This window comes from Petromyzon marinus, chromosome 20 (assembly GCF_048934315.1).
Source record: "Petromyzon marinus isolate PM22_M1 ecotype Great Lakes invasive population chromosome 20, UKy_Petmar_22M1.pri1.0, whole genome shotgun sequence".
Taxonomy (NCBI): Eukaryota; Metazoa; Chordata; class Hyperoartia; order Petromyzontiformes; family Petromyzontidae; genus Petromyzon; species Petromyzon marinus.
Window position 1 is genome coordinate 627371 of NC_133686.1, and position 27223 is coordinate 654593.

At 56.4% G+C, this 27223-nt stretch overlaps 1 protein-coding gene across 1 annotated transcript; it reads left to right on the forward strand.

Annotated features, from left to right (window-relative positions):
• The first annotated feature begins 482 nt into the window (after window positions 1-482).
• TMEM158 (transmembrane protein 158) lies at window positions 483-9970 on the forward strand. The gene has a single exon (XM_076068215.1). It carries the CDS (start codon window positions 3302-3304, stop codon window positions 4415-4417), a length of 1116 nt encoding a protein of 371 aa, XP_075924330.1. The 5' UTR covers window positions 483-3301; the 3' UTR covers window positions 4418-9970.
• The last annotated feature ends 17253 nt before the right edge of the window (window positions 9971-27223 follow it).

A 27223-nucleotide genomic window follows, 5' to 3' on the forward strand; every position in this document is an offset into this window, starting at 1 on the left:
CTGAGACACACACACGTGGCGCCCTGAGACACACACACACGTGGCGCCCTGAGACACACACACACGTGGCGCCCTGAGACACACACACACGTGGCGCCCTGAGACACACACACACGTGGCGCCCTGAGACACACAGCACACACACACGTGGCGCCCTGAGAGACACACACACATGGCGCCTTGAGAGACACACACACGTGGCGCCTTGAGAGACACACACACGTGGCGCCCTGAGACACACACACGTGGCTCCCTGAGACACACACACACACGTGGCGCCCTGAGACACACACACACGTGGCTCCCTGAGACACACACACACGTGGCGCCCTGAGACACACACACGTGGGGCCCTGACACACACACACGTGGGGCCCTGACACACACACGTGGGGCCCTGACACACACACGTGGCGCCCTGAGAGACACACACACACGTGGCGCCCTGAGACACACACACGTGGCGCCCTGACACACACACATGTGGCGCCTGCTTCTTGGGCGAGGCGATTCCAGAGTTTAGGAACCGCGGCGTTTTGTATATACACAAATATATAAATAATAAGGCGTTCATACAAAATGTAAATTGCTTTAAAGTAGCTCATTAATGTATTGACGCCGATTTTGATAGAGGCGTGCATTGTCACCGGATCTGAGTGCGTGTGCAAAATGTGGAATTGATTGGACAACAGGAAGTAGACTAAATTTTGATTACAAGATTTGACCACGACACAGGAATCAAGTTAAGCCGTTGAAAAAAATGGGAAAACATTCTCAAGAGCTTTATAGCTATATTCTTGGTTCTTTCGAAAGAATCAAGAATATGAATCCTTGCAGTCACGAAAGCTTTAAATCAAAAGCTTTATAGCTCTTCAGATTTCTACCACTTGATTCTGATTGGTGAATGGGAAGGAATGCGAGTGACGACATTGAGCGGTAGGCACCTCCCCCCTTAGTAACATGGCCGCCGGGTGCGGTGCATGCGCGGTGATGACGTCACGCCGCCCACCGCCCAATCACCACTTTATTGACACCGTCGCCGAGGTGTGCCGAGTAATCGTTGTATCAATAAAGTTGATACCGGCGGGGCTGGGTCCAGCGCGAGGGTGATTATTTATATTTATGCAAATTGACGAAGTCAATGTAGCCAACCGGGGCTTAGAGTAAACACACGTGGGCGTGCGTGGAGTCACGGCAGCCGCGTGGCATCATACAACGGAATACTCACGTACAACAGAGTACATAAATTAGTATGCTGTACCTTAATAATGCTTAAAGTACACACACACATGACAAAAGTGTCCGTGATGTACACGAACTCTTCCTCTCTGTGCTGAAGCCCTCTCTGGTCGTGGCGAGCAGCAGCAGCAGCAACGTCGACATTGGCATGGAGCTATGAACCACAGCGCTGCTGCTGCTGCCTCCCGACGTGCACAAGACGAGAATTGTCGCGGGCTGTAAACTTTGAGAAGTGTCGCGATGGATCTCAATGTTCGAACTTTTGTGGCCGCAGCTGACACCAGTGGGGAGTGATGCCCTCAATTAGTCCCGCACATTACCCCCCCCTAACCCTTCGTTAACCCGTAGTGACCAGCGCGGTGAAGTATGGTCAGAAGCACATGGCGTTGGGTGGCTTGGGTCCAGCAGTGGGTTGATCCGGGGCGGTACGGCTCTGTCAGTCGTGGCCAGGAGCGGTGGCTCTGTGGCTTGCGCGGTTTGCTATGAACCAATCCACCTGAGTTCGATCCCCGACCACGGCTAACGTCAGTGGCTAGTGATGACCCGACCCGGGCACTGTGGCGGTCTCTAATCTCCATATCTCCATGTAAAAGGCAAAGTTGTGATTATGTGTCTGTTCAAAATGTTTAGCGTACTACCCGACATGCAACAAACTGGAAATTTGCCATGTGGGTATTTTGCAGACTGTACACCATGCAAACATTATACAAATAGACTATTGTTTTTTTTTGGGGGGGGGGGGGAGCTCAATAATGCATTTATTTTTTGCACGGCAAGTGAGCTGTGACGTCAAATCTGTCACGTGACCCGCGCATGTGGAAGCGTAACGCATTGTAGTGTAGTGGTTAGCGCGCTGTGTGTGTGTAATCTGTGTGTGTGTGTAATCTGTGTGTGTGTGTAATCTGTGTGTGTGTGGAAGCGTAACGCATTGTAGTGTAGTGGTTAGCGCGCCGCGCTACGAGCCCGGCGACCCGAGTTCGATTCCCGCTCACGGCCACCACCGGTGACGATTATTTCAACCGCTTCTGGGCCTCCCCTAGGTCGACTCAGCCTCAAACGAGTGACTGCTGTAGTGTGAACATTGCCACTGGGGAGACAAAGGTGGCCGGGCGTGCTGCTGTCACCCACCCCCTCGTGAGCAATAAAAACAAACTCCAGCCGTCAATCAGACTGCGGGGTGAAAGTCTGCGCTGATGATGCCGCACCTATAATGGAACATTATTCACCTGTACCTGGGCTCTCACCTGCCCTCGCTAGCCCCCCCCATTCCCCGATCCCTCCTCCCGAACCCCCTCGAGGCCACGGGGCTGCTGGGCGGGGTGAGCGGGGAGACAGAAATAGCCGCGGATCAGGGGGTGTGCTGTCAAACTCCCACTCATCACCACCACCATCACCACCACCATCAAAAATCAGCGCAAGAATTAAACATCACCAGTCATTTCCATGATCATAAATCTTCATCATCATTCCGAATCACCATCATTGAAATCATCAATATCAAACTGTTCATAACTCAATTATCAATAAATAATCTTCGTCATCAGGTAGTCTTCATTTTGAACCACCCGATGCTGACTGACGTGGGGGCTCCATCCAGCAGTGGAGTGTCAAAGTGCTGTAATGTTGGTTCCTAATGAGCCCATCAAAATCTTGGATCTATGGTCTCTGTTCCGAGGGAGAGCTGGGTTCAAAATAAACACATCATCATCATTCACATCACGAGCATCAACACCATCATCTCAAGCAACATCATTATCAACAACATCAGCAACGCTATCAGCAACAGCATCATCATCACCATCATCACCATTAGCACAATCGTCATCACCATCACCACAATCATCGTCATCACCATCACCACAATCATCGTCATCACCATCACCACAATCATCGTCATCACCATCACCACAATCATCGTCATCACCATCCGGACGAGCCACGTGTCCCACGGCGTGGGGGCGGAGCGGCGCCCAACCCCCCGAGGAACCTCCCCGCGGGAGCCGGCAGCGTCACCTGCACCAGCAGCCTCGCGCTGCGCGTCTCCCGTGGGAGACGCGGGGACATGCGGCCCGCTCGCTCAACCACCTGCTCCACCACCCGCGCCAGCTGTTCCAACTCCAGCTGTTCCAGCTCCAGCTGTTCCAACTCCAGCTGTTGCTGGTGGTCGCATCGTCAACTCCGCTCCAAAGTCGCCGTCGCAACCTCGCGTCCGCTACTGCTGCTGCTGACGATGCTGATGATGATGACGGTGGTGGGGGCACAACCTGTAGCAGAGGCAATGAGTCGCTGGACACTCGGCACCACCGTGGCTGCTGCAGCTGCTGCTGTTCCAAGGGTCTCCCCGGGGTCCCCACAAGCGACCCCCCGGCCAAGAGGGGGCCCCGTGTCTCCGGGCAACGACCCCGAAGGTGCGAGCGCAGAGGAGGACACGAGCTCTGATTGTCCTCCTCTTGATGATGACGGGGGTGCAGATGATGAGGATGACGTTGTTAGAAATTATGTTGACGCTGCTGGACAGTTTGTTGATGATATTGACGACGATGATGATGTTGGTGCTGGTGTTGATGATAACTGTGGAAATGACGATGTTCGAGCTGACGCTGATCGTGAGGACGACGATATTGAAGATGATGATGATGGAGATGATGGTGGTGGTGGTGGTGGACCATGGTCTACAGCGGACGCTACGTGCAACATCTCGCTGACTCCGGGCACCACGGGGCTCCAGGCGCGGTGGAGCGGGACCGGCTCCCCGCCGTGCGACCTCCACATCTTCTCCACCAACCCGGGCCGCGCCTCCTCCTTCTCCACATCCTTCACCCGCGTGCGCTCCCCTCTGCTCCTGGAGAGACACCTAGGCGAGGACGATGGCCACGGCTACAGAGCTTGCGTCTCGTGCGCTCCGACGGCCTCACTTGGCCTTCGGGCTCGACCCTTCTGCTGCCGGGACATCAGCCGCGCTGAGGTGTACCTGTGCCCGGGCTGTGGTGGCGAGGGGGCAAGGGTCCGCGACGGCGGCAGGGGGCCGCTGGAGGCCGCTGTCGTTGCCTGCTTCATGACGGCGGTGCTGACCGTCTGGGTTGTGGCCGCCCTGGTGTGGCCGGTTCCCATCATCGCCGAGTTCCTGCCCAGCCTCCTCACGGAGCCCCGCGGGCGCCGCGTGACCACGCGCCGCTAACTCGGGCAGCGAGGGGCCGAGCCGAGCGTGGCCCCCCGTGCCCTCGTGTGGTGTGGCTCGAGCTTGGGGTAGGCTACAGACTTCACGCTCCGTGTGAGTACTGGTGGATTTCGTTGAGTAACTGGACAGAGATGTAAGTGGCTTCACTGCCCACGCGTCGTTACAGAGACGTGTAGACCTGCGCGGAGACTCACATTGGTACAGAGATGACGAATCAGCGATGGGCTTGAAGCGGGGATCGAGAAAGAATGCGGGAGCAGAGAAGTGAAGGCGACTGATGACTGGTCGGGAGGAAGGAGATGTGGGATCTAGAAGCAGGGAGCTCATGGAGGGTAGAGGAGAGGTCTGCGGGGTGGTGGTGACGAGACGTGACAGGTGCCAGGTGGTGAGAGAGCGATGGGCGTGGGACTGAGTGGGGAGAAGATTTGGGAGTGGCCACCCAGGATTCCAACGGTGACGGCAGGGTGGAGGAGACGGAGTGAGCCGTGGCACCAACGTGGATGTTCACATCGTGAGAGGGGCCGCATCTTCCCGGTGCTGAGAATCGCGGCGAGCGATGCCACCGAATCGCGCCCACAGAGTCACGCGCGCGAACCGGGGACCCCACCGAGCTACGAAGCGGCCACGTGATGGCAGTACAGCAAGTAGCTGCAACTCGCCTGCCGTCTGGCCTGCATCGCGGACTCTCTGAGTGTTCACCTCGAGGACGCGTGAAGTGGTGTTCTCCGGCTTCTCCGGTTTCCCGTACAGTTAAAGGAGCAGCTCTGCAATTGCTCGCCATGCCACTTGCTGGCGGTAGTGGCCTCCACTTGGCGGAGCTCTCGAAAGCCCCTCCTAGAGTGGCATTGTGGCCTAACTCTTTCGGACTGACCAGCTGTCTTGGAAGAGCCGAGAGTACCCACCACACTTTACCCTACCACGCGAGAACTACCTATTCCACTGATGGCTGTGATAACATTTAGACTGCTGGATATGGGGGGGGGGGTGTGAAATGTAATAAAATCGCTTCTTTGTTTCAACTGCCGCGCCGCGAGTTCGATTCGGGATTTGCAAATAAAGTGGGCTGACCATTGCACACCTGTGGCAGCATCTCATGTAAACACGACAAACCCCGCCTGCTTTATTTAAAACAAGAGGTGGCCAAACATCCAATGGAGCAGGACCCCTCTAAAAAAGAGTTGAGATTCAGCGAGGCTCCACTCACGGAGTATCAAACCCCGTGACTTCACCGGGCCGCTCATGGAGACCGACTCATCCAGCTCTCTTCAGGGCTTCTCCTGGCGCTGCGGTGGCGATACATTAACTACCTCGCCTGGTGTACATGAGGTCGTGGGTTCGATCCTTACCCTGACGCCTGCTGTATCATTTGAGTTTGCGTGTCTCTCTCCCCGTGGTCGCGTGGATTTTTCTCCGGGTCCTGCGGTTTCTCCCTCCACATTTAGAATCAAAGTGCGTTGAGAGTATATGGCTGCTATAAATATTTCCACATGACAAGCCACTTTGTTGGCCAGGTTGCTTCTGATAAAGAGCTACACAGCTCAGTGGGCCTTGCCTAGTGAAATAAAAAAAGTTTAGATACTGAATCACCTGGAATCTGACCTCCGTGCAGTCTCAGATTTGTCCCACCGGGTGGCGATCACGCATCAGCCACGCTCCAAACACCGCCTTCACCAACCGGCACTGACCAGCTTGGTGAAGTATGGTCAAATACACCTCCACGATCCGCACGCTGTGCAGGGCTCGACAAGTATATTGGATGTCTGTGAAAAACAGCTTTATAGCTCATCGGATTCCTCCGGTATAAATCCATTTACTGGCTCTAAAATATTTAAAAAGAACCTGCCGTCTTCTCCGGATCATAAGATGCACTCCCCTCCGTATTTTCAAGAAAAAGTTGGGGTGTGCGTCTTATATTCCGGTAGTTGCGTGCGTATTTGCGCGAGTTTATTGACACCGGGCACACGTTTGGGGTGCGTCTTACTTTCCGGTTTGGCTTGTAACCCGCAGAATGCGGTCGCACAAACCGGTAAGAGTCGGGGGTGGTGGGAAAAGCCCGAATGGCACGCTCATGCAGCAGGGCTTCACGTCAGCCGGGTCAGCGACACGGAACATCATTCCGTACCCGGCACACCACATCCAGACTACCTCTCGCTACGGCTACTAGTAGTCACGTGCCCCCTACTCCAGTCTACCGGAGAGGTTGGTTCAATATCCATCGTGAACTTAATGAAATAAATTTACGCGACTTCGGCGAGAGCGACTCGAGGACACGGGGAGAGCCGCCTGCATGCGAATCGCTCCTCTGCGTTACTGCACGGGACCGGAGGTCGCTTGAAGATGAGATCTCGGAGGTAGCTCTGTGACATCCGCTTCCGCGGGCCGTTGTCCAACGTGACGCCGATAGCCGCAAGAGCAGGGGATGGGTTGACTGTGACGTAATAGTGTGGCGCGCTTTGGCTCCGTGGCAACTATTCAGCTCCTCCTCCACAGATATCCCACGGTTCGTCGCGATTCGATTATCTGTACCGACTCGATTATCTGTACCGATTCGATTAAGAATAATTCTCAACTGCTCTTTCCGGCTCGTTTGTGTTGTTGATCCCCCTCCCTCCCACGTTTCCCTCCTACAGTGTTGAGCTCGCGCGTGATATTCGCATCGCTCCGACACACGTTGTGCATGCGGAGCGAGTACATCACTACTATTATTATTACTTCATGGGACCTCCTTTGCCAGCGCCAAAATATGAGAATGGGGTTTTTCCCAGTTTTTCTGACAACAAAAAAACATTTGACAAGGAATCATGTCTGCATTAACCACAATACTTGTGGTCAGAATGCAAACAGAAAACATACTCTGATCATATATGATGCATTGTCCTTGAAACTGATTGGTCCACACCAGAGATAGCTGTCTCTTGCTCGTGTCGAACGGTGTTAGACCAGAGGACGCCCAAAGGCGAACACAACTCAAAGACAACGCACTGAGTAATGAGAGCTCCGGGTGAGCATCTACATCATGGGACCTTTTATTATTCTTATACATTATCATTATTATCACCTGATGACGATTGCTTGTGTTGCGATCGAAACGTCATGATATTGTCATTATTATTTTTATTATTATTTGTTCTATCTCCGTGGCTTTACCGAAAGACCCAAAGAATATTATTATTATCTGGGATGCTGCAGCTGCTGCGTTGGCAGTGGTGCACGAACACAGCCAACAACAACAACAAGTCGACGCGTTCGTCAATAACAGCAAGTCGACGCGTTCGTCAACAACAACACCGTGTGTTGTGTGTGTGGTTTTAGACATTTAACAGGCGACATTTCAGGCAATGGCCCTTCTGCACAGTACATAGAAAGGCCAGAGAGGTGGAGTCAGTCCCTACTGCCGCCCTCTGTGTGTCGTGAAGAAGGCCCATTGCTCGAAATGTCGCCTATGATATCGATTTTATTTTAAGACCACAGTGTTATTGATACATGGTATATCATTAATTCTACCGCGCACGTTTCGATTAATTTATTGTGAGAACAATAATCAAAACTAATCGATGAACCGGTGCATGTTCACCTGTGCCCACTTGCAGCAGCACTCCTGGGTCACAGATGGCATGCACCACCGTGGCGAGATTTTAACTACTTCGCCTGGTACACAGGAGGTCGTCGGTTTTAGAATTTGCAGTTCTCCCTCCCCGTGGGCGCGTGGATTTGTATCGGGGTTCTCCCGTTTTTCCCTCAACGTTTAGAATCGACATCACACGTTCAGAGTATTTGCCTGCAATACATTTCCACACGACGATAGGCCACTTCGTTGAGCTATCATTTGTGGCCAGGTCACTTCTGAAAAAGAGCTACATAGCTCAGTGGGCTTTACCTGGCAAAATAAAAATAGTTCATAGTTTTAATTTAATCAATTACAAAAAGAGTATAGTTTTATCGTCTGGGACGGCCATCACATTGCTGAGTGGGTTCATTTGCCAGCAGAGGGCAGTGCTGCTCCACGCCTTCGTTCACGTCGCAGTGACCAGCGTGGTGTAGCGTGGACACACCAAGTGGTGATAATACAAATGCTGTACAGATGGTTACTGCTGCGAGTCAACAGTTGATAAGCGCGTCAAGCTAACACAGTGATCGGGCCGTGGCCAGAGTGTACGTGGTCAAGAGTAATAGCGGAGCGGCAGCCAGGGAACGGAAATCGTTCGAGACGACCGCCCACCGAGGAGATGGAGTTGTAATTATGGGGCAGGCGCCGGGTGGAGTTTTGCATCGCAAGATCGTGAGATGTGGCGCCGTCTTCGGGGAGGGCCTCGTCCAGCAGTGGATTGACCATGGCTGATGATGATCATGCAATATGTTCGCACATAGGCCAAGCAATTCACACAGATCTCCCGTGTAGCTCACACAAGCTGTTGGGGCAAGTGTTGTTAGCGAGTACCTAGCAAGGCCGACACGGCGCACCAAGGGGTGGGTAGCCGACACCACGCCCGGTCGCCTTTGTATCCCCAGGAGCAACGTTTACACAGCGCACCAGGTACTTATTTGAGGCTGAGTCGACCTAGAGGGGCCCCAGGGTTAAGACGATGAGAACAGAGAAGCACGGCACAACGACGTTTTTCAAATTTGCGGCACTGCCCAGCGCGTGGCCCCGCAGCAGCCTGCAGCACCTGGCACGCACGGCGTCCGCCCATGCGTCCAAGCGCTCTCCAGGCTCAGTGCCGCTTAGATTCCGGCAACTGACGGCACCGAGCGCAGTGATTACGGCGTTCGGCCTCGAGCGGCATAAATCATTCATGCTCGCGCCTCTGATGCCCGCGGAGCTCAAGCCTTTGAAATCCGCCGTCGCTCCTCTCCCCCTCTCTCTGTGGCCACGGGAGGTGCGAGGGAGGCTTGGGGTAGCGCTCACCTGGAGAGCGTGCGGTGGCATCCCACCTCTTGACCGGAATCCAGACCCCGGGTCGCGACGTCTCACCGCGTGGCGATGTGCCCCGGTGTCCGGGTGCGCGCTGTGAATTCCTGCGAGTCCTCTCCAGCTCCCCAGTGTCCCTCACTCGGCTTGGAGCACCACCGTGTGCCGATCGGCACGATGTTCGACGTTTTGCTCACGTGTTGAAAGTGTTTTTTCATGGACAGAAGCGAAACGTCGGACATCAGTATGTTGTACAACCCTGACTATGATTACCGGACGGAGAGTTCAGGCCGCGTCATCGCGACCCACGTGCGCCGTGGTCATTCTCGACCCGCATCGGTGCCCCTGACGAACTTCTGTTCGGGGTGCCCCTGGCAGCCGCGAGAGGGGCTCCATCAACCACAGCGTAAAACACGAACCGTGATGGACGTGTTCACCCACAGGGGTCGGAAACCAAAATAACAAGAAGTGACACGTTTTTTTGATATCTGGTAATACCTCCCCCCCCCCCCGTCAATATTTAAAGAGCCGCAATGCATGTGAACACGAGACGGTGGTCCTTAATAAGTAACGTCACGAAGCAGTCCTTCAAGAGCCGCATGCGTCTCCGGAGCCGAAGGTTGCCGACCCCTGAACATCACCAAACCGTGACCCCGAGTCCTGGCAACTCATCGCGTCGCCAGTGAAGTCTGTGGATCGTGAAGGTGCCTGAGACTCTCCCACGTGCGCTCGGGTCGTACCGCGTGCCGCTCAGATTCGCGACGATGATTTACTCCGCTCGATTTATCCAGGAAAGGCTCACCGAGTATCATGAATATATTTTTTTTATCAGGAGGGTCCTGCTGCTAAGTTTTTGCAGCGGTGGTGCTGGGAACTTCTTCAGGAGCTGAACTAAATCCTTGAAGAATCTTCCAGCGCGTGCAGCAATCTCTCTCCGTCTCTCACCGATTGTTTGTTCATGCAGTAGAGTACTTGGTCGGCGCTAATCGGTGGCGAGGCAGAGACGGGAAAAGACTGAGGGGGGTGGGCAGTGAGAGAGCGATGCGCGATCTGACCGCGGAGTCCCGCGCGGACCGTCCGCCGCCTATCCCGGCACTGCGTATCGAGTAGAGCACAATGCATCACGTATCGAGCAGAGCACAATGCACCACGTGTCGAGTAGAGCACAATGCATCACGTGTCGAGCAGAGCACAATGCACCACGTGTCGAGTAGAGCACAATGCACCACGTGTCGAGTAGAGCACAATGCATCACGTGTCGAGCAGAGCACAATGCACCACGTGTCGAGCAGAGCACAATGCATCACGTGTCGAGCAGAGCACAATGCATCACGTGTCGAGTAGAGCACAATGCACCACGTGTCGAGCAGAGCACAATGCATCACGTGTCGAGCAGAGCACAATGCACCACGTGTCGAGCAGAGCACAATGCATCACGTGTCGAGCAGAGCACAATGCATCACGTGTCGAGCAGAGCACAATGCATCACGTGTCGAGCAGAGCACAATGCATCACGTGTTCAGTAGAGGGCTTTCAGGGCTTTCACCTATCTGTTAGAGCTTTTAACAGACAACGGGACAAGAAGTCACAGCTCATCGAGACGCTGACCTTCCTCAAAAGATGCCGCGATCACAAGCTTAAAGGTCGTGATCTAAGCGTGGCTTCTCTCACTCCAGCGCTGTCCTCCAGACAGTCTCGTCCCTTCACCTGATGAAGGCCGCTTGTGTTGTTGCCGAAACGTCGTGATTTTTTGTTATTTTATTTTCACCTACGTGACTTTACCCAATAGAACCAAAAAGTATAGAGCACAATGCACCACGTGTCGAGTAGAGCACAATATATCACGTGTCGAGTCGAGCACAATGCACCACGTGTCAAGTAGAGCACAATTCACCACGTGTCGAGTAGAGCACAATGCACCACATGTCGAGTTGAGCACAATGCATCACGTGTCGAGTAGAGCACAATGCATCACGTGTCGAGTAGAGCACAATGCATCACGTGTCGTGTAGAGCACAATGCATCACGTGTCGAGTAGAGCACAATGCACCACGTGTCGAGTAGAGCACAATGCACCACGTGTCGAGTAGAGCACAATGCATCACGTGACGAGTATAGCACAATGCATCACGTGTCGAGTAGAGCACAATGCATCACGTGTCGTGTAGAGCACAATGCATCACGTGTCGAGTAGAGCACAATGTACCACGTGTCGAGTAGAGCACAATGCATCACGTGACGAGTATAACACAATGCATCACGTGTCGAGTCGCGCACAATGCATCATGTGTCGAGTAGAGCACAATGCATCACGTGTCGAGTAGAGCACAATGCATCACGTGTCGTGTAGAGCACAATGCATCACGTGTCGAGTAGAGCACAATGCACCACGTGTCGAGTAGAGCACAATGCATCACGTGACGAGTATAGCACAATGCATCACGTGTCGAGTCGCGCACAATGCATCATGTGTCGAGTAGAGCACAATGCATCACGTGTCGAGTAGAGCACAATGCATCACGGCCGCCTCATTCATTTTTAAAGGCCGTGTGCCGGTGCGTGGACTGCGATTATTTATTTATTATGAATGTTCTTCCCCATTATTCCAGCACCGACAATACCACCCATGCCTTCGCCGTCTCGCTCGGCAGGCTAAAGGTCGCATGGACGCTTCAGCGCCGCGGAGTGAGATGCGTTTTGTCAAGGCGACGAAGGGTGAAAGGCCTTGATCCAGCAGTGGATTGATCACGGATGGTCATCATGAGGATGATGATGATGATTGATGGTTGGAGCGACCGTCCTCTTTGTTTGACTCCAAGCAACGCGCGCCACTCGAACGCGTTTTGCACCCAGATTGAAACATCTCGGAGTCGCGGTGAATTCCAGCTCGATCGATCGATCGAGGTGTTGGTGCTCATCTCCCATTTACAGCCCTGCGCCAGTGACATACATTCCACATTCCTATGCCAGGGCCGAGTCAAATCTTCGTAAAACCACCGTTGACATCCCCACATAGTGGTAGGTATTTTACCTACCCCGGGGGTATGATTGGCTGAGTCAACCTTCAACCAATATTTGAACTCGCAACTTTTTTTTTATTGTGATCCGCTTGCTCTGTCGCTTTAGCCACCGAGCCGGAGAGAACCTCACGCGCACGCCGAGATAACACCACGTGGGGAGGGGGTAAGGGGAGTTCTCACAGTAAGCAGTTGACCATGTTGAGGAAGGTAACAACACGACGTGTCTACTTTTGAGGTCCCTCCACTTAAACTAAACTTTTTTAAACATTTGCCAGGTAAGGCCCCACTGAGCGATGCATCTCTTTTTCAGAAGCCACCTGGCCACAAATGATAGCTCAACAAAGTGGCTCATCACGTGGAAATGTATATCAGCCGAATACTCTTAGCGTACTTTGATTCTAAATGTGGATGGGAAAGCCGGAGGAACCGGAGAAAAATCCACGCGACCACGGGGAGAGAGAGACGCGCAAACTCCACATATACAGCAGCAGGCGTCAGGGTCGGGTTCGAAATCACGACCTCTTGTATATCTGGCGAGGTAGTTAACATCTCCTAGCCACCGTGGCGCCGAACTTGTTTATCATTCACACGAGGGGGGGTGGGGGCTTGTGCACCCCCGCCCCCACGCAGACGTTCGGGGTCTCTCCCTCAGAGGCCCCCGCCGGAGGCCGCAGCCGTCCACAGGCCCCGACGCGAGAGGTTCTCGTTCGCGTGGGGTCCGGGCAAGCCCCAAGCTCTCGCCTCTATCCCAGAGAGCCACGCCCGGCTGGTCCTGTGCGGTGGGTGGCGAGGTGGGGGTTGGGGGATGCTCGGCTCAATTATTCACCGCCATCTGTGAGCCTCCTCACCTCCGTGAAGCGTTCACAAGAAAATATCGCGGCTCCATCAAAGGGCGCGAGTAGCGCTCGACGGCACCACCGCCAAGTCCTGGCCCGGGAGCGGAATGTTTAATTGATGAAATAATCCGTCTATTGCGATCGAATGCCTGAACGAATGCATGAGTGATGTGTGGTGGTGGCGACGGTGGTGATGGTGCTGGCTCACAGCACTTGCCCCAAGAATTTTTTAAGGCTATACGGAGGATCTTTGTCTTTTTGGTGATGGTGGAGCGGTGACGCAGTGGTTAGCGCACCGCGTTACGAACCCGGGTATTCCCAGCCACGAATTTCATCAGGAGCGAGGGGGTTGAAGCGAACCTCTCCTGCAGGGAAACCACCGGCAATGCACTTCGCCAACACACACACTGACCAGCGTGGTGAAGTATGGTCGAACACGAGCGAGGCGACAGGACTACTCTCATTATGGGGCTGTTACACCACCGTCCTCGTGGTGGTAGACCAACAACATTGATGTCCTCACTTTACGCAGGAGAGGCCCCACTGAGTGTCAGGACTCGTTTCCACGAGGATCCTGCTGCACTGCGTTATTTGGTATCACGTGGAAAGAACTCGGAGAGCGCCCACCACGATACGGACCCTCCCCTCCAGCTTGCTGTACTGCAATCTCATGGGCACCACCTCACAACCCGGGGGGTTCGGGATGTTCACAAATCTTCGTGTGATCCACAGATATGTGTGTGTCCTCCCCTAGGTCGACTCAGCCCTAAACAAGTACTCGACGAACATCAACAGTGACAAGAGCGGTCGCGCCTGGCGCTGTTCACCCCCCCCCCCCCCCTCGTGTCGGCCTTAATAGGTGCTCGCTAACAGCACTTGCCTCGAGAGCCTGCGTAGGCTGCACCCGGGGGACGTTTGCCGTTGCGTGATGATGTCATATTCATCGCAGATGCCCTGCATAGGACATTAGACAGAACCCCGGGGCGCATCAATCATTCATGCGCGAACGCTGCGGCATCAGCTTCGCTCCACGCGCCGCGCTCGCCTCCTCGTTATGGATTTTATTTGGAGAAACACATTTATTGGCAGGCCTCGAACGGTGGTGGTAATCGGTGATGGATGTGAACCGGGGGTTTTGAAACTCCGCGGTGAAGCCGTCATGGGAAGTGCTTCTTCGTCGGAAGCTCAACGGGTCCACATTGGCCGTGTCGGAGGCACCGAGTCGGCGCAGCTGATGACCTGAGTTGGGGAACCGGGCCACAGCTGCCCAAGCAACGGTGATTGCGTCCTGTCGTGTTGGTGAGTTGAGGGTCCCAACCCGGTCACCAATGACTCATACAGAGACCCATAGACTCGCATAGAGACCCAGAGGCTTACAGAGACCCATAGACTCTCACAGAGACCCATAGACTCGCATAGAGACCCAGAGGCTTACAGAGACCCATTGGTTGAAGCGTAGCGATTGGATGGCCTCCACGTGGAGTTTCCTGCTCGCCGGCAGAGAGGGGCCCGTGCTAAGGGCCCCGTGAGTCCGGAGCGCCACCTTCTCGACGTCATTCTCTCGCACAACGAGATGCACTGCTCACTGGAGGAATTCCGAATGGCAATGTCATATCCTCTCGTGAGTTCCCGCCGATACCAGCGTGGAGATGCAATGGACAGGAACGTTCAGGAGTCTTCTTCTTCCGTACGTCTGCTGATGTAGACGCAGAGCATCAGCTACAATTTCACATCTAGGTGGTCAAGTCAGATAACCGCGTCAGGAGTGAGCGGAGTGTTATCGCTGTGACGTCTCCTTTCCTGTTTGTGGATCGGGCGCACCACTACTGGAGAGTTTTCCATTTTCCATTTGTGCATCATTAGGTCTCCGCATCTACTGCCACGGTTTGTGCAGTAAATGCGGCTTAGGGTGGACCACGAGCTTCCTGGAGGATCAAACCCAAGGGTCTGCTGCGTTGGGTCTTTCACAACAAGACGCTGTCTGCGAGCTTTTTTGAACTCCATTCCATTGAACTCCATTAACAACGACAATCTGCATCGAGTTAAGACTCGGGGCCCGTGTTGACGCAGGTGCTGTTCGCGAGCACCGATCAAGGTGGGAACGGCACCCGAAGGCTGGTGGCGTGGCCACCACCACGCCCCAGAGCTGAGTCCACCCAAGGGAATCGCGAGCCGACCCTCGCCACCGATGTTAACCGTGGCCGGAGTGGAATTCGGGACGCCGGGTTTGTAACGCGGCGCGCTGACCGACGCTCCACCACCACATCCACACAAAGAGTCCCCATGCATCCTTGAACAGACTGTTCGGGCAAGTGCTGTTAGCGAATGGCCAACACGGTGCACGAGAAGTGTGTGTGTGTGGTCAGACCCCACGCACGGCCGCCTTTGTCTCCCCCGTGCTGATGTTTCCACACACACACACATATATACAAATCACTCGGACTCCGTAGCCCCAACACGAGCGCACACGCAACGCACGCGTGTTGTGAGAATGTTTCACAGCGCCCCACGGTTCAATGCCTCGCGTAGCAAGAAAATGGAGCCCCCTCCCTCCCTCCCTCCCACCCCCGTCCCCCGCAACCCACCCCGCGCTTTGTGATTGTGGGGCGGGTGGGGGAGGGATGGAGGGGAGGGGCACCCCCTGTGATATTTCGCGACTCTGGGCCCATTACCTGGCGAGCGGGGCGCGACAATGGGACGTGATTTGGCGCGGGGGTGCAGGCAGGACGGGAGTGTGGGGGGGGGGATGTGTGGGGGATGTGTGGGGGGTGGGCGGGATGTGTGGGGGGAGATGTGTGGGGGGGGGATGTGTGGGGGGTGCCTCTGTGTGTGTGTGTGGTGAGTGCGGTAAAAGTGGGGGTACCACGCGTAGCGAGTCTTTACAACTGGGCCCCCCCCACTCCTCACACCCCCTCCCATGCCCCCCCCCCACCACCCCCGTGGGACCCGCTGGCTCGCGCTGCCTCCAACCCCCGCTGGTGCCACTGACACGTGGGGGACGCGTGGCGGCACCGCCCGCTGCCGGCTCTCGCACGCCGACCTCCCCGCCGCTAATTGCTCAATCACTGCGGATTGATGACCGCTAATTTGCTTCCTCTGAGAGGCACGCGTCCAGGGGGTTGCTCGCATTTTGTCTCGCCGCGCGCAACGGGCCGAGTTGGTGCCGTCTCTGACGTCCGCGCTGCTGAGGGCATCTCGGCAAAGCCACCGCCAAGGTACAGGCGCAGCCCTGCAGCTCGCTGCTCACGCCGCTGCTGGCGGACGGACGAGCAGCAGGAGGGGGAGGAGGTCTAGAGCGCTTCCCCCACCCCCCTTGTTACCAAGATGCGATTTGGCCTACTCTTCCACCCACGTTGGCCAGACATCTCGGAAGGGGTGATGGTACCCACACTTTACCCCACCACACGCTTGCCCATCGTCAGTCGAGCCGTGGTGAACCCGCGTCTGCTGCTGGGGGAACAGAGGTGCGTGGGGGGCTGGGGGGGAGGGATGACAACGCTTGCCCCCCCCCATTACGTCACCTGCTGTTGACGCCAAATGTGGGCGAAAGGTCTCACCGACAACCACGACCAGCGTGGTGAAGTATGGCTAAACAACCTCCACGATACCTACACGGCCTAGAGTGGGATGGGGGGCGGGGGGGTATGGGGAGGTCCTCATCCAGCAGTGGATTGTCACAACGGGCTGGCGACCGCGTGGGTTGAATCGCGAGCAGGAGACACGCGCGCCGTGATTCGCTTTCGCCGTGCACGCGGACCCCACGAACGATTCGGTGACCGTTAAAGAGGTCGAGCGGAGTCGCTTCGCGGAGCCTCTCGATCCGTGTCGGGTGACTCGAGACGGCCTCACGGGAACGTGCGCAGCGGGGCCCGAAACCGGTTAATCGAACCGCTCCACGCGCTCCCAGCGGCACGCGGACACCAGGAGATCCTTCGCTGACATTTCGTGGAAAGAAATCGATCGATTGATCAAGTCATCCGCATAAAATATGGGAAGTTCTCATTATTTGCCCTCGCTGAGTGGCAGCGAGGATTGAGCCATTGATTCAAGTACCGGGAGGTGCGGCTTATTGTGAGGTGAAACCGGAGAACCCGGAGTGAAACCGGCACGCACAGATAGATGAAATAATCCATCTTTGCATCATCCACTCCACAGGGTCCCACGCAGACTGGATCACCCACTCCACTCCACAGGAACCAACACGGACTGGATCACCCACTCCACTCCACAGGGACCAACACGGACTGGATCGCCCACTCCACTCCACAGGGTCCAACACGGACTGGATCACCCACTCCACTCCACAGGGACCAACACGGACTGGATCACCCACTCCACTCCACAGGGACCAACACGGACTGGATCACCCACTCCACTCCACAGGGACCAACACGGACTGGATCACCCACTCCACAGGGTCCAACACGGAATGGATCACCCACTCCACTCCACAGGGTCCAACACGGACTGGATCACCCACTCCACTCCACAGAGTCCAACACGGACTAGATCACCCACTCCACTCCACAGGGTCCAACACGGACTGGATCACCCACTCCACTCCACAGAGACCAACACGGACTGGATCACCCACTCCACTCCACAGGGACCAACACGGACTGGATCACCCACTCCACTCCACAGGGTCCAACACGGACTGGATCACCCACTCTACTTCACAGGGACCAACACGGACTGGATCACCCACTCCACTCCACAGGGACCAACACGGACTGGATCACCCACTCCACTGCACAGGGTCCAACATGGACTGGATCACCCACTCCACTCCACAGGGACCAACACGGACTGGATCACCCACTCCACTCCACAGGGTCCAACACGGACTGGATCACCCACTCCACTCCACAGGGTCCAACACGGACTGGATCACCCACTCCACTCCACAGGGTCCAACACGGACTGGATCACCCACTCCACAGGGTCCAACACGGACTGGATCACCCACTCCACTCCACAGGGTCCCACACAGACTGGATCACCCACTCCACTCCACAGGGTCCAACACGGACTGGATCACCCACTCCACTCCACAGGGTCCAACACGGACTGGATCACCCACTCCACTCCACAGGGTCCAACACGGACTGGATCAACCACTCCACTCCACAGGTTCCAACACGGACTGGATCACCCACTCCACTCTACAGGGTCCAACACGGACTGGATCACCCACTCCACTCCACAGGGTCCAACACGGACTGGATCACCCACTCCACATTGTCCAACACGGACTGGATCACCCACTCCACTCCACAGGGTCCAACACGGACTGGATCACCCACTCCACTCCACAGGGTCCCACACAGACTGGATCACCCACTCCACTCCACAGGGTCCAACACGGACTGGATCACCCACTCCTCGGGGGCTAACGAGGACTCGGCCCATTCTCCTCGCACGTACGCGGCTCGGGCATGCGAATGGGGGTCACGAGAAGGAGTGCGATGTGATCCCCATGAAAGGAGATGGGACCCCCCCTTCCCTGGAACCCCCTCCCGCCCCAACCTTCGATGAAAGTTATCTTCTAAAGCTTCTCCTGGGGACCTTGAATCCCCAGTGACCTGAGGTGAGAGCAATGCAATTAGGGCCCCGGTAAAGAGGGTTTATTGTCCCCCCCCCCCTAGGCAATTGCACATTGGGGGTTGTCGTCTCTTTCAAGAGGAGGGTGTGGAGGAGTTGTGGATTGGGCTCCCCCAGCCATTGTTGCCCCCAGGCCCTCTCCGTGTTCGCGTAATACACAGCGGAGACAAAGATCCCCCGTGTAGCCTTTACAGACTGCTGGGGCAAGTGCTGTTAGCGAGTAGCAACAGCACTGATGAAGGCCGGGACGGTGACACACGAGGGAGTTCGGTGGCCAGCGCCACGCCAGACCGCCATCGTCCTACCAGTGGGGATATGTATACACGGCGGACCAGGTAGGAACAGTACTGATTTAAGGCTGAGTCGACCTAAGGGATGGTACCGCACTGGGACCCCCCTTCCCTGGAACCCCCAGACGCGCGCGTCCGTGCGTCTGGGGCAGGGCTCGCGAACCAAAATAAGAAGAGGCAATTTTTTTTTCGAATTCGGTGAACACACACACGAAAAAACCGCTCAATATTTCAAGATCCGCAGTGCGCGCGAATACGAGACGCCGATCCTTGACAAGTTATTGTCACGAAGCAGTCCGTGAAGAGCCGCACGCCTCTCCCGAATCGCAGGTTGCAGACCGCTGCACTCTGGGGACATCGCCTTCGCTTCCTGCGGGTCTCCTGCACATTTGGGGCGATGGTCGGGACGCTGCTGTCAACTCGCTTACAACAGAGGCGGCCTCCACACTGCGTTACCGCCGCCAGACGATCGCGTCCCCCCCTCCCCGCGTTACGAACGGACAGAGCGAATGCATTCAGGCTTCAACACCACAACCATGCAGCAGCGAGTAGATGTATGGTGATATCAATCACAGTGAATACATTCACCCCAGCTACGACTGCAGACACCACCACAACAACAACCACCACCACCACAACTACCACAACAACCACCACCACTCCCCTCTCCCCAGGCACGGGGAGCGGTGAGGGCAGAGGGGAGGGGCTGGGGCAGCGTCGAGGCTACGGGGGGGGGGAGTCCGGCAGGGAGGGAGGGGTGGCCCCCCACCCCCCCTCTGGGGGGAGTCCGGCAGGGAGGGAGGGGTGGCCCCCCACCCCCCCTCTGGGGGGTGACAGAGTGGGGTGCGGGGGGAGGGGCTACACACGTGGGTGCTGGACTCTGAATTACTGAGAGCCGACCCCGAAGCAACACCGAGCTCTCGGTTTAACGCGGTTGCACGTTCCTGGGAGGCCCGTTCCAATGTTTATAAATCGTTTCATATATAGTTAATAAAGATATTATATATAGTTATTTTTTCGCCTCCATAGCTGATGTAGACAGTAGGCTCCATAGCGGTCGTATATCTCATATGACGAGAGTCGAATCACGGAACGAATTCCTCTCCGTGCGCGTTAATATCGCGGTAATTGACAGCTTAGCGATAAGCGGATGAGGGGGAGTACGGGGAGGGGGGAGTAGGGTGAGGGGGGAGTAGGGGGAGGGGGGAGTAGGGGGAGGGGGGAATGGGGGGAGTAAGGGGAGGGGGGAGTAGGGGGAGGAGGGAGTAGGGGGAGGGGGGAGTAAGGGGAGGGGGGGTAGTAGGGGGAGGGTGGGAGGGGGGAGTAAGGGGAGGGGGGGAGGGGCGGAGTAAGGGGGGTAGTAGGGGGAGGGGGGGTAGTAGGGGGAGGGGGGTAGTTGAGAGGCTGGAGGGGACCCCTGCGGAGCTCCCTGTACCCCTGGCTCCGTCTTGCCTGGAGGGATACCTTGGGGCAGAGGGGGCGCAGCCTTACAGGGGGAGACAGGGAGAAGTGGAGGATGGATAGAGATGGGGGGGGGGGGCGGAGAGGGTGAGTGGGGGGGCCCGGGAGCCCATGGACACGATCTCAAAGCGAGGGCATCGAGGGGAGCCAGCGAGGAGAGAGCGCAAGGAGGGGTGGGAGGAGAGGGGAGAAGAGAAGGGAGTTGGGGAGAAGAGAGAGAGCGAGGAGTGAGGGGAGGCAGCGAGGGAAGGGAGGAGGAGGTGCGGGGGGAGGGAGAGTCGAGAGGAGGGGAGAGGAGGCGAGGGAACAGCGTCACAAAGAAGACAAAATCAGGCCAAGGATGTTGTCAAGTTCACCGCGGAGCGCAAAGCCTCCCCCCTCCCCCTGCTCCTCCTCGTCCTCGTCGAGACGAGACGAGGTGTCGTCGGGAGAGGAAACCCAAGCCGCGTGTGATTGAGGCGGCGAGGGGCGACCGCGACTCTCCGCGCTCCCAGAATAAACGCCGACTCGAAGCCCGAGATGAATCATTCATGCCGCCCCCCCCCCATCGCTCCCCCCCCATCGCGACTCCCCGCGTCCAAGGGCGCGCGCGGAGCGAGAGCGGACGGACACGGCCTCGCCACGGCAACGCTCCCACCTTGTGCGGGAATTATGCTAACGAGGTGAAACCAGAGCCAGCACGCGGCACACGCGAACATTATGTAACGCTTCCCAGCAGTTGGTCGATCGACAGATCGTGCGTGGTGGGGTAGAGTGTGGGTACTCCCCCATCTCCCCCCAAGGAGTACAGTGCCTTAGAGGAACCTCTCTGGGACTCGAGAAACGTCATCTCGGGGGACCTCTCCGCCAGCAGGGGTGAGAGTCAAGCAATTGCAGGGCTGTGCCTTTAACTTTTTCCCCCAACACCGCGCCCTCACCCCTGCGTGACCCCTGCGTGACCCCTGCGATTAAAGCCGCTGTCTTGGCGAGTGGCAAGGAGACGGGGGGGGGGGCTATGATGTAAATGATGTGTGGAACAACAAGCCATGGAGATCAACACCACCACCACCACGGATCTCCCGTGTAAAATAGCTGGGAAAGTAGCGAAACGGGACCATCCGTGTGACGAATCAAACACAACTCAACCCAGCACGGGGTGAAGGATCGGCTAAAGCGAGGAAGCGCGAAACGTCGGACGTCGTGCCGAACCGCACGCGGCACATCCCGAACGCGCACGCGGGGGGCAGCGGCACGAGCGCTGGGGTTGTGGGGACGGGACCCGGGACCCCAGCCGAGGCCGAGTCAGCCGCTAAGGGGATCCGCGGAGTACCCCCCCCCCCTTCCCCCGTGGCTGGATTAGGGGGTAAGTCCATGGGGGACCGGGGAACACCTCCTACGATGGGATATCACAGGGACAGATCCCCCTCACCCACCCCCGCTGTCACACGCAGGGCCTTGAATCACAGAGCAGAGATCAAAGCCCTCCCCCCATCGTTTTCACCGTGAAACCCTTCAGCTCGAAACGCGATTAAGCGACCGCCTCGGGGTCCCCCGGGGGTCGCCGCGACGGACGAGATTCTCGCCTGCTTCGCTTTGCCGGCTGGGTGGAGATTCCCTGGGCAACGTTTCGGGTGCAATGCATTCACAGCGCACGCGTACAGGACGGAGCCGCTCGATTCACGTGGGACGTAAACAAAACTCACCCACTGACCCACGCACTCACCCACGCACTCACCCACGCACTCACCCACGTACTCACCCACGCACTCAACCACGTACTCGCCCACGCACTCACCCACGCACTCACCCACTGACCCACGTACTCACCCACGTACTCGCCCACGCACTCACCCACGCACTCACCCATGTACTCGCCCACGCACTCACCCACGCACTCACCCACCGACCCACGTTCTCACCCACGTACTCGCCCACGCACTCACCCACGCACTCACCCACTGACTCACGTACTCACCCACGCACTCACCCACGCACTCGCCCACGCACTCACCCACGCACTCACCCACTCACCCACGTACTCACCCATGCACTCACCCACGCACTCACCCACGTACTCACCCACGCACTCACCCACGCACTCACCCACGCACTCACCCACGCACTCGCCCACGCACTCACTCACCCACGCACTCACCCACTGACCCACGTACTCACCCACGCACTCACCCACGCACTCACCCACGTACTCACCCACGCACTCACCCACGCACTCACCCACGTACTCACCCACGCACTCACCCACTGACCCACGTACTCACCCACGCACTCACCCACGCACTCACCCACTGACCCACGCACTCATGCACGCACTCACCCACGCACTCACCCATGTACTCGCCAGAACACTCACACACGCATGCACTCGGCAGAACAAACCCACGCTAACCCACCGGTACACTCCACTCACCCACGCTCACTCATCCCCACTGCACTTTCCCTCCCTCCCGGACATCCCCCCCCCCCCCCCCCGTGGCCTCGTCGCTGCCCCAGGTGGTTGTTGTGGTAGTTGTGGTGGTGGTTGTTGTTGTGGTGGTGTCTGCAGTCGTAGCTGGGGTGAATGTATTCACTGTGATTGATATCACCATACATCTACTCGCTGCTGCATGGTTGTGGTGTTGAAAGCCTGAATGCATTCGCTCTGTCCCTTCGTAACGCGGGGGGGGGGGACGACGCGATTCACACCGATCCCGCACGCAAGTTATTTTATTGATATAGAGTTAACATACAAAATAATGCGCTATATAGGCTCATATCGTCACGTCCAGAGATAACAAAGAACCCCGTCGTCTCCAGCACGGGGGAGAAACACGCGAGCGACACGGGCCACGTGGCGCGGTGCTGCTCCGGTTCAACAGCGGCGGCCGTGGCCACTCGCCCTGGCACCCGCTCCCAGAGTCGAACCGGGACGGTGGGGACACTGAGTGGGGACACTGAGCGGGGTCATTGAGTGGGGTCACTGAGTAGGCAAGCGGTGGCGAGGAGAGGCCGTGGCGGCATGCGCGTGGTCAAAACCTCGTCTCAATCTCGAATCCTTCTCAACCACCCCTCTCTCCCTACCACCCCTCTCTCCCTACCACCCCCTCTCTCCCTACCACCCCTCTCTCCCTACCACCCCCTCTCTCCCTACCACCCCTCTCTCCCTACCACCCCTCTCTCCCTACCACCCCTCTCTCCCTACCACCCCTCTCTCCCTACCACCCCCTCTCTCCCTACCACCCCTCTCTCCCTACCACCCCTCTCTCCCTACCACCCCTCTCTCCCTACCACCCCCTCTCTCCCTACCACCCCTCTCTCCCTACCACCCCCTCTCTCCCTACCACCCCTCTCTCCCTACCACCCCCTCTCTCCCTACCACCCCTCTCTCCCTACCACCCCCTCTCTCCCTACCACCCCTCTCTCCCTACCACCCCTCTCTCCCTACCACCCCTCTCTCCCTACCACCCCCTCTCTCCCTCCCACCCCCTTTCTCCCTACCCACCCCTCTCTCCCTACCACCCCTCTCTCCCTACCACCCCTCTCTCCTCATTACCTTCTCACCCCTCTCTCTCTCTCTACCCACGGCGGAGTTCAGCCGGTACGTCCGGAACGCAGCACAATCGCAACCTCTTGTCCTGGCGGCGCGTGTCTATGATCTCGTGTCTATGATCTCGTGTCTATGATCTCGTGTCTATGATCACGTGCTGCTCACATGAGCAACGAGGCGGTGCCAATCCTCTGATTACAGTCCCGAGCCAGCGGTGGGCATTCCGCATGCGTATGGCGGGGGTGAGTTTCTCCGTAGGTCCATAAGTCGACTTCCACGAAAAGTGGTACTTGATTTATCGACCCCCTCCAGGGATAATGGGTTTAATCACTTCGCCACCCCCCAACTCCCTCAACCAGGATTTGAAGTCGCAACCTTCCGTTACATGGGGCACAATAATTGAGCGATATTATTGCCTTACGCCGATAACATCCAACGTAAAAACAACCTGGCGGCGTGCCGGCAAATATCGATGGAGAGAGGACCGGGTCCAGGCCATCACCTGGTGATGAGGGTGACTCTGTGGGGAAGGGTGATGGTGGGGGGGGGGCAACTACCCAGTGAGGCTCATCCTGTGCGAGCCAAGCGCCTCCCTCATCCCAAGAGGCGGCGCCGCTCCCAATGCACCCCCCCCCCCCCCCGTGCTCCCAGTGGAGCGGTGCTCGTCGAGTCGTGAGCGAGCACCGTTTGTTAAATTATTTAATGAGCCGAATTTATTAGGCTCCGGACCAGGCGAGAGCCGAGTTCACGCGCTTCCATGTTCACCAATTAGCTCCGTTCGATGACAAACGTGCGTCGTTGCACGCTACACGCGCCTGATGATTGTTAAACACGTCGCGCGTGATGCGACGGAGAGCGCTGATTAAACTCAAATGGTTTGCGTTCTACGTCTCCCCGTGACACACAAACACAGTACACACACGCGCACACACACAGACGTACACACACGCGCACACACGTACACACACACACACGTAAACACACGTACACACACACGTACACGCACGCACACACACGTACACACACACACACACGTAAACACACACACGTACACGCACACACACACGTACACACACACGCGCACACACGTACACATACACACGCGCACGAACACACACGCGCATACGCGATCAACTAGAATCATCATTTCCTACGCCAATGTGGACGTGTTTAACAACCGTTTAACAATCATCGGGCTGGTGCAGCGCGTACCAACGTAATTTGCGTTTTGTTTGAACGCCGGCTCAGAGCAAGATATTTGTATCGCGAGCGTGCGTTTGTGTATGGAGCCCACGACCAGGTGGCCCGCAACGCGCTCGCTCTCGACAGGTCTCGGAAGCTCAGCAGGCTTCAGTCTGGAAAGCGCTTGGGTGGGCGAACACCAAGGACACGCGATCGGCTGTCGTAGAACTGGCGGCAGCGTGGTGCATGGGCGGCAACACCGACATGCAGTGTTGTACCGCACGTCTATGCTCCCCGGCTGCACTAGCGTGGAGAGCAGATGTTGTTCCATGGGCCCGCCCGGGGCCACGGTCTGGGACTTGTGCGTCTCTCCGCTGTGGCGTCGTCACGCTCCGAGTCGGGGGCAGCGCAGTGGTGGTGTTCGTGCTGCTGGACTAGGGGCACTGCGGTGTTGGCAAACCCCGGTCCATGGCTGGGACGGGGGAGGGGTCACGATGTTCAACGTAGAGTGGCCGCGATATTATCTTTTATCGCGATATCACACGACACGATATCAAATGTGACGATATAAAACGATTATCGCGATATCCGCCCCCCCCCCCCAACCGCATTTCACAGCTTTGGACCGACTCGCCTCGCCGCTGTGCGATTTTGTTGTCGCGCCACGAGGTGAATTGAAGCGGCCTTGTGGCTGCACGTCCACTGGACGTCCACTGGACGTCCACTGGACGTTCACTGGACGTTCACTGGACCCTCGCCACGAGCCACCTCCTGATCAATTCCACCTCTCTCTACCGTACCGCCTATCGAGCACATGCTGTCAGCTTCACAACAACATCATCATCATCACCTCATTGAGCCACGACATATACAGATATAAATTACGTCTTATAATCGCCACGCCGTCACTTAAACATATTGCAAAGCGCTAATTATAATAATGGACAGGTAACTAATTATTATACAAACTTTTAAGTTACCGAGGTTTGCGATATCATTAATATTATTTTTGCGGAAAGGACAATACGATTATCGCTGATCTTATATCGTAAGATGATATATCGTCGCGTTGTCATATATCGCGGCAGCCTTGTTTGAATGACGCGGGCAGCGGACAGCATCGCGCTGGTGGACGCAGCCGCTCGGATGAGCAATTAGCAATTAGCCAATGGGCGTGCGGGTTGGCACGGTCCGCACAGATACAGACGCACACACACACACAGACTTGTACACACAGAGACTTGTACACACAGAGACTTGTACACACAGACGCGCACACACAGAGACTTGTACACACAGAGACTTGTACACACAGAGGCACGCACACACAGAGACTTGTACACACAGAGACTTGTACACAGAGACTTGTACACAGAGAGACATGTACACCACAGAGACTTGTACACACAGAGACTTGTACACAGAGACGCGCACACACAGAGGCGCCCACACACAGAGACTTGTATACACAGAGACTTGTACACACAGAGACTTGTACACACAGAGACTTGTACACACAGAGACTTGTACACACAGAGACTTGGACACACAGACGCGCACACACACAGAGACTTGTACACACAAAGACTTGTACACAGAGGCACGCACACACATAGACTTGTACACACAGAGACTTGTACACACAGAGACTTGTACACACAGACGCGCACACACAGAGACTTGTACACACAGAGACTTGTACACACAGAGACTTGTACACACAGAGGCACGCACACACAGAGACTTGTACACACAGAGACGTGTGCACACAGACGCGCACACACACAGAGACTTGTACACACAAAGACTTGTACACAGAGGCACGCACACACAGAGACTTGTACACACAGAGACTTGTACACACAGAGACTTGTACACACAGAGGCACGCACACACAGAGACTTGTACACACAGAGACTTGTACACACAGAGACTTGTACACACAGACGCGCACAAACAGAGACTTGTACACGCAGAGGCA

What these genes read in the sequence shown, in the direction of transcription:
- TMEM158 (XM_076068215.1), top strand. Translation starts at nt 3,302, where the DNA reads ATGCGGCCCGCTCGCTCAACCACCTGCTCCACCACCCGCGCCAGCTGT.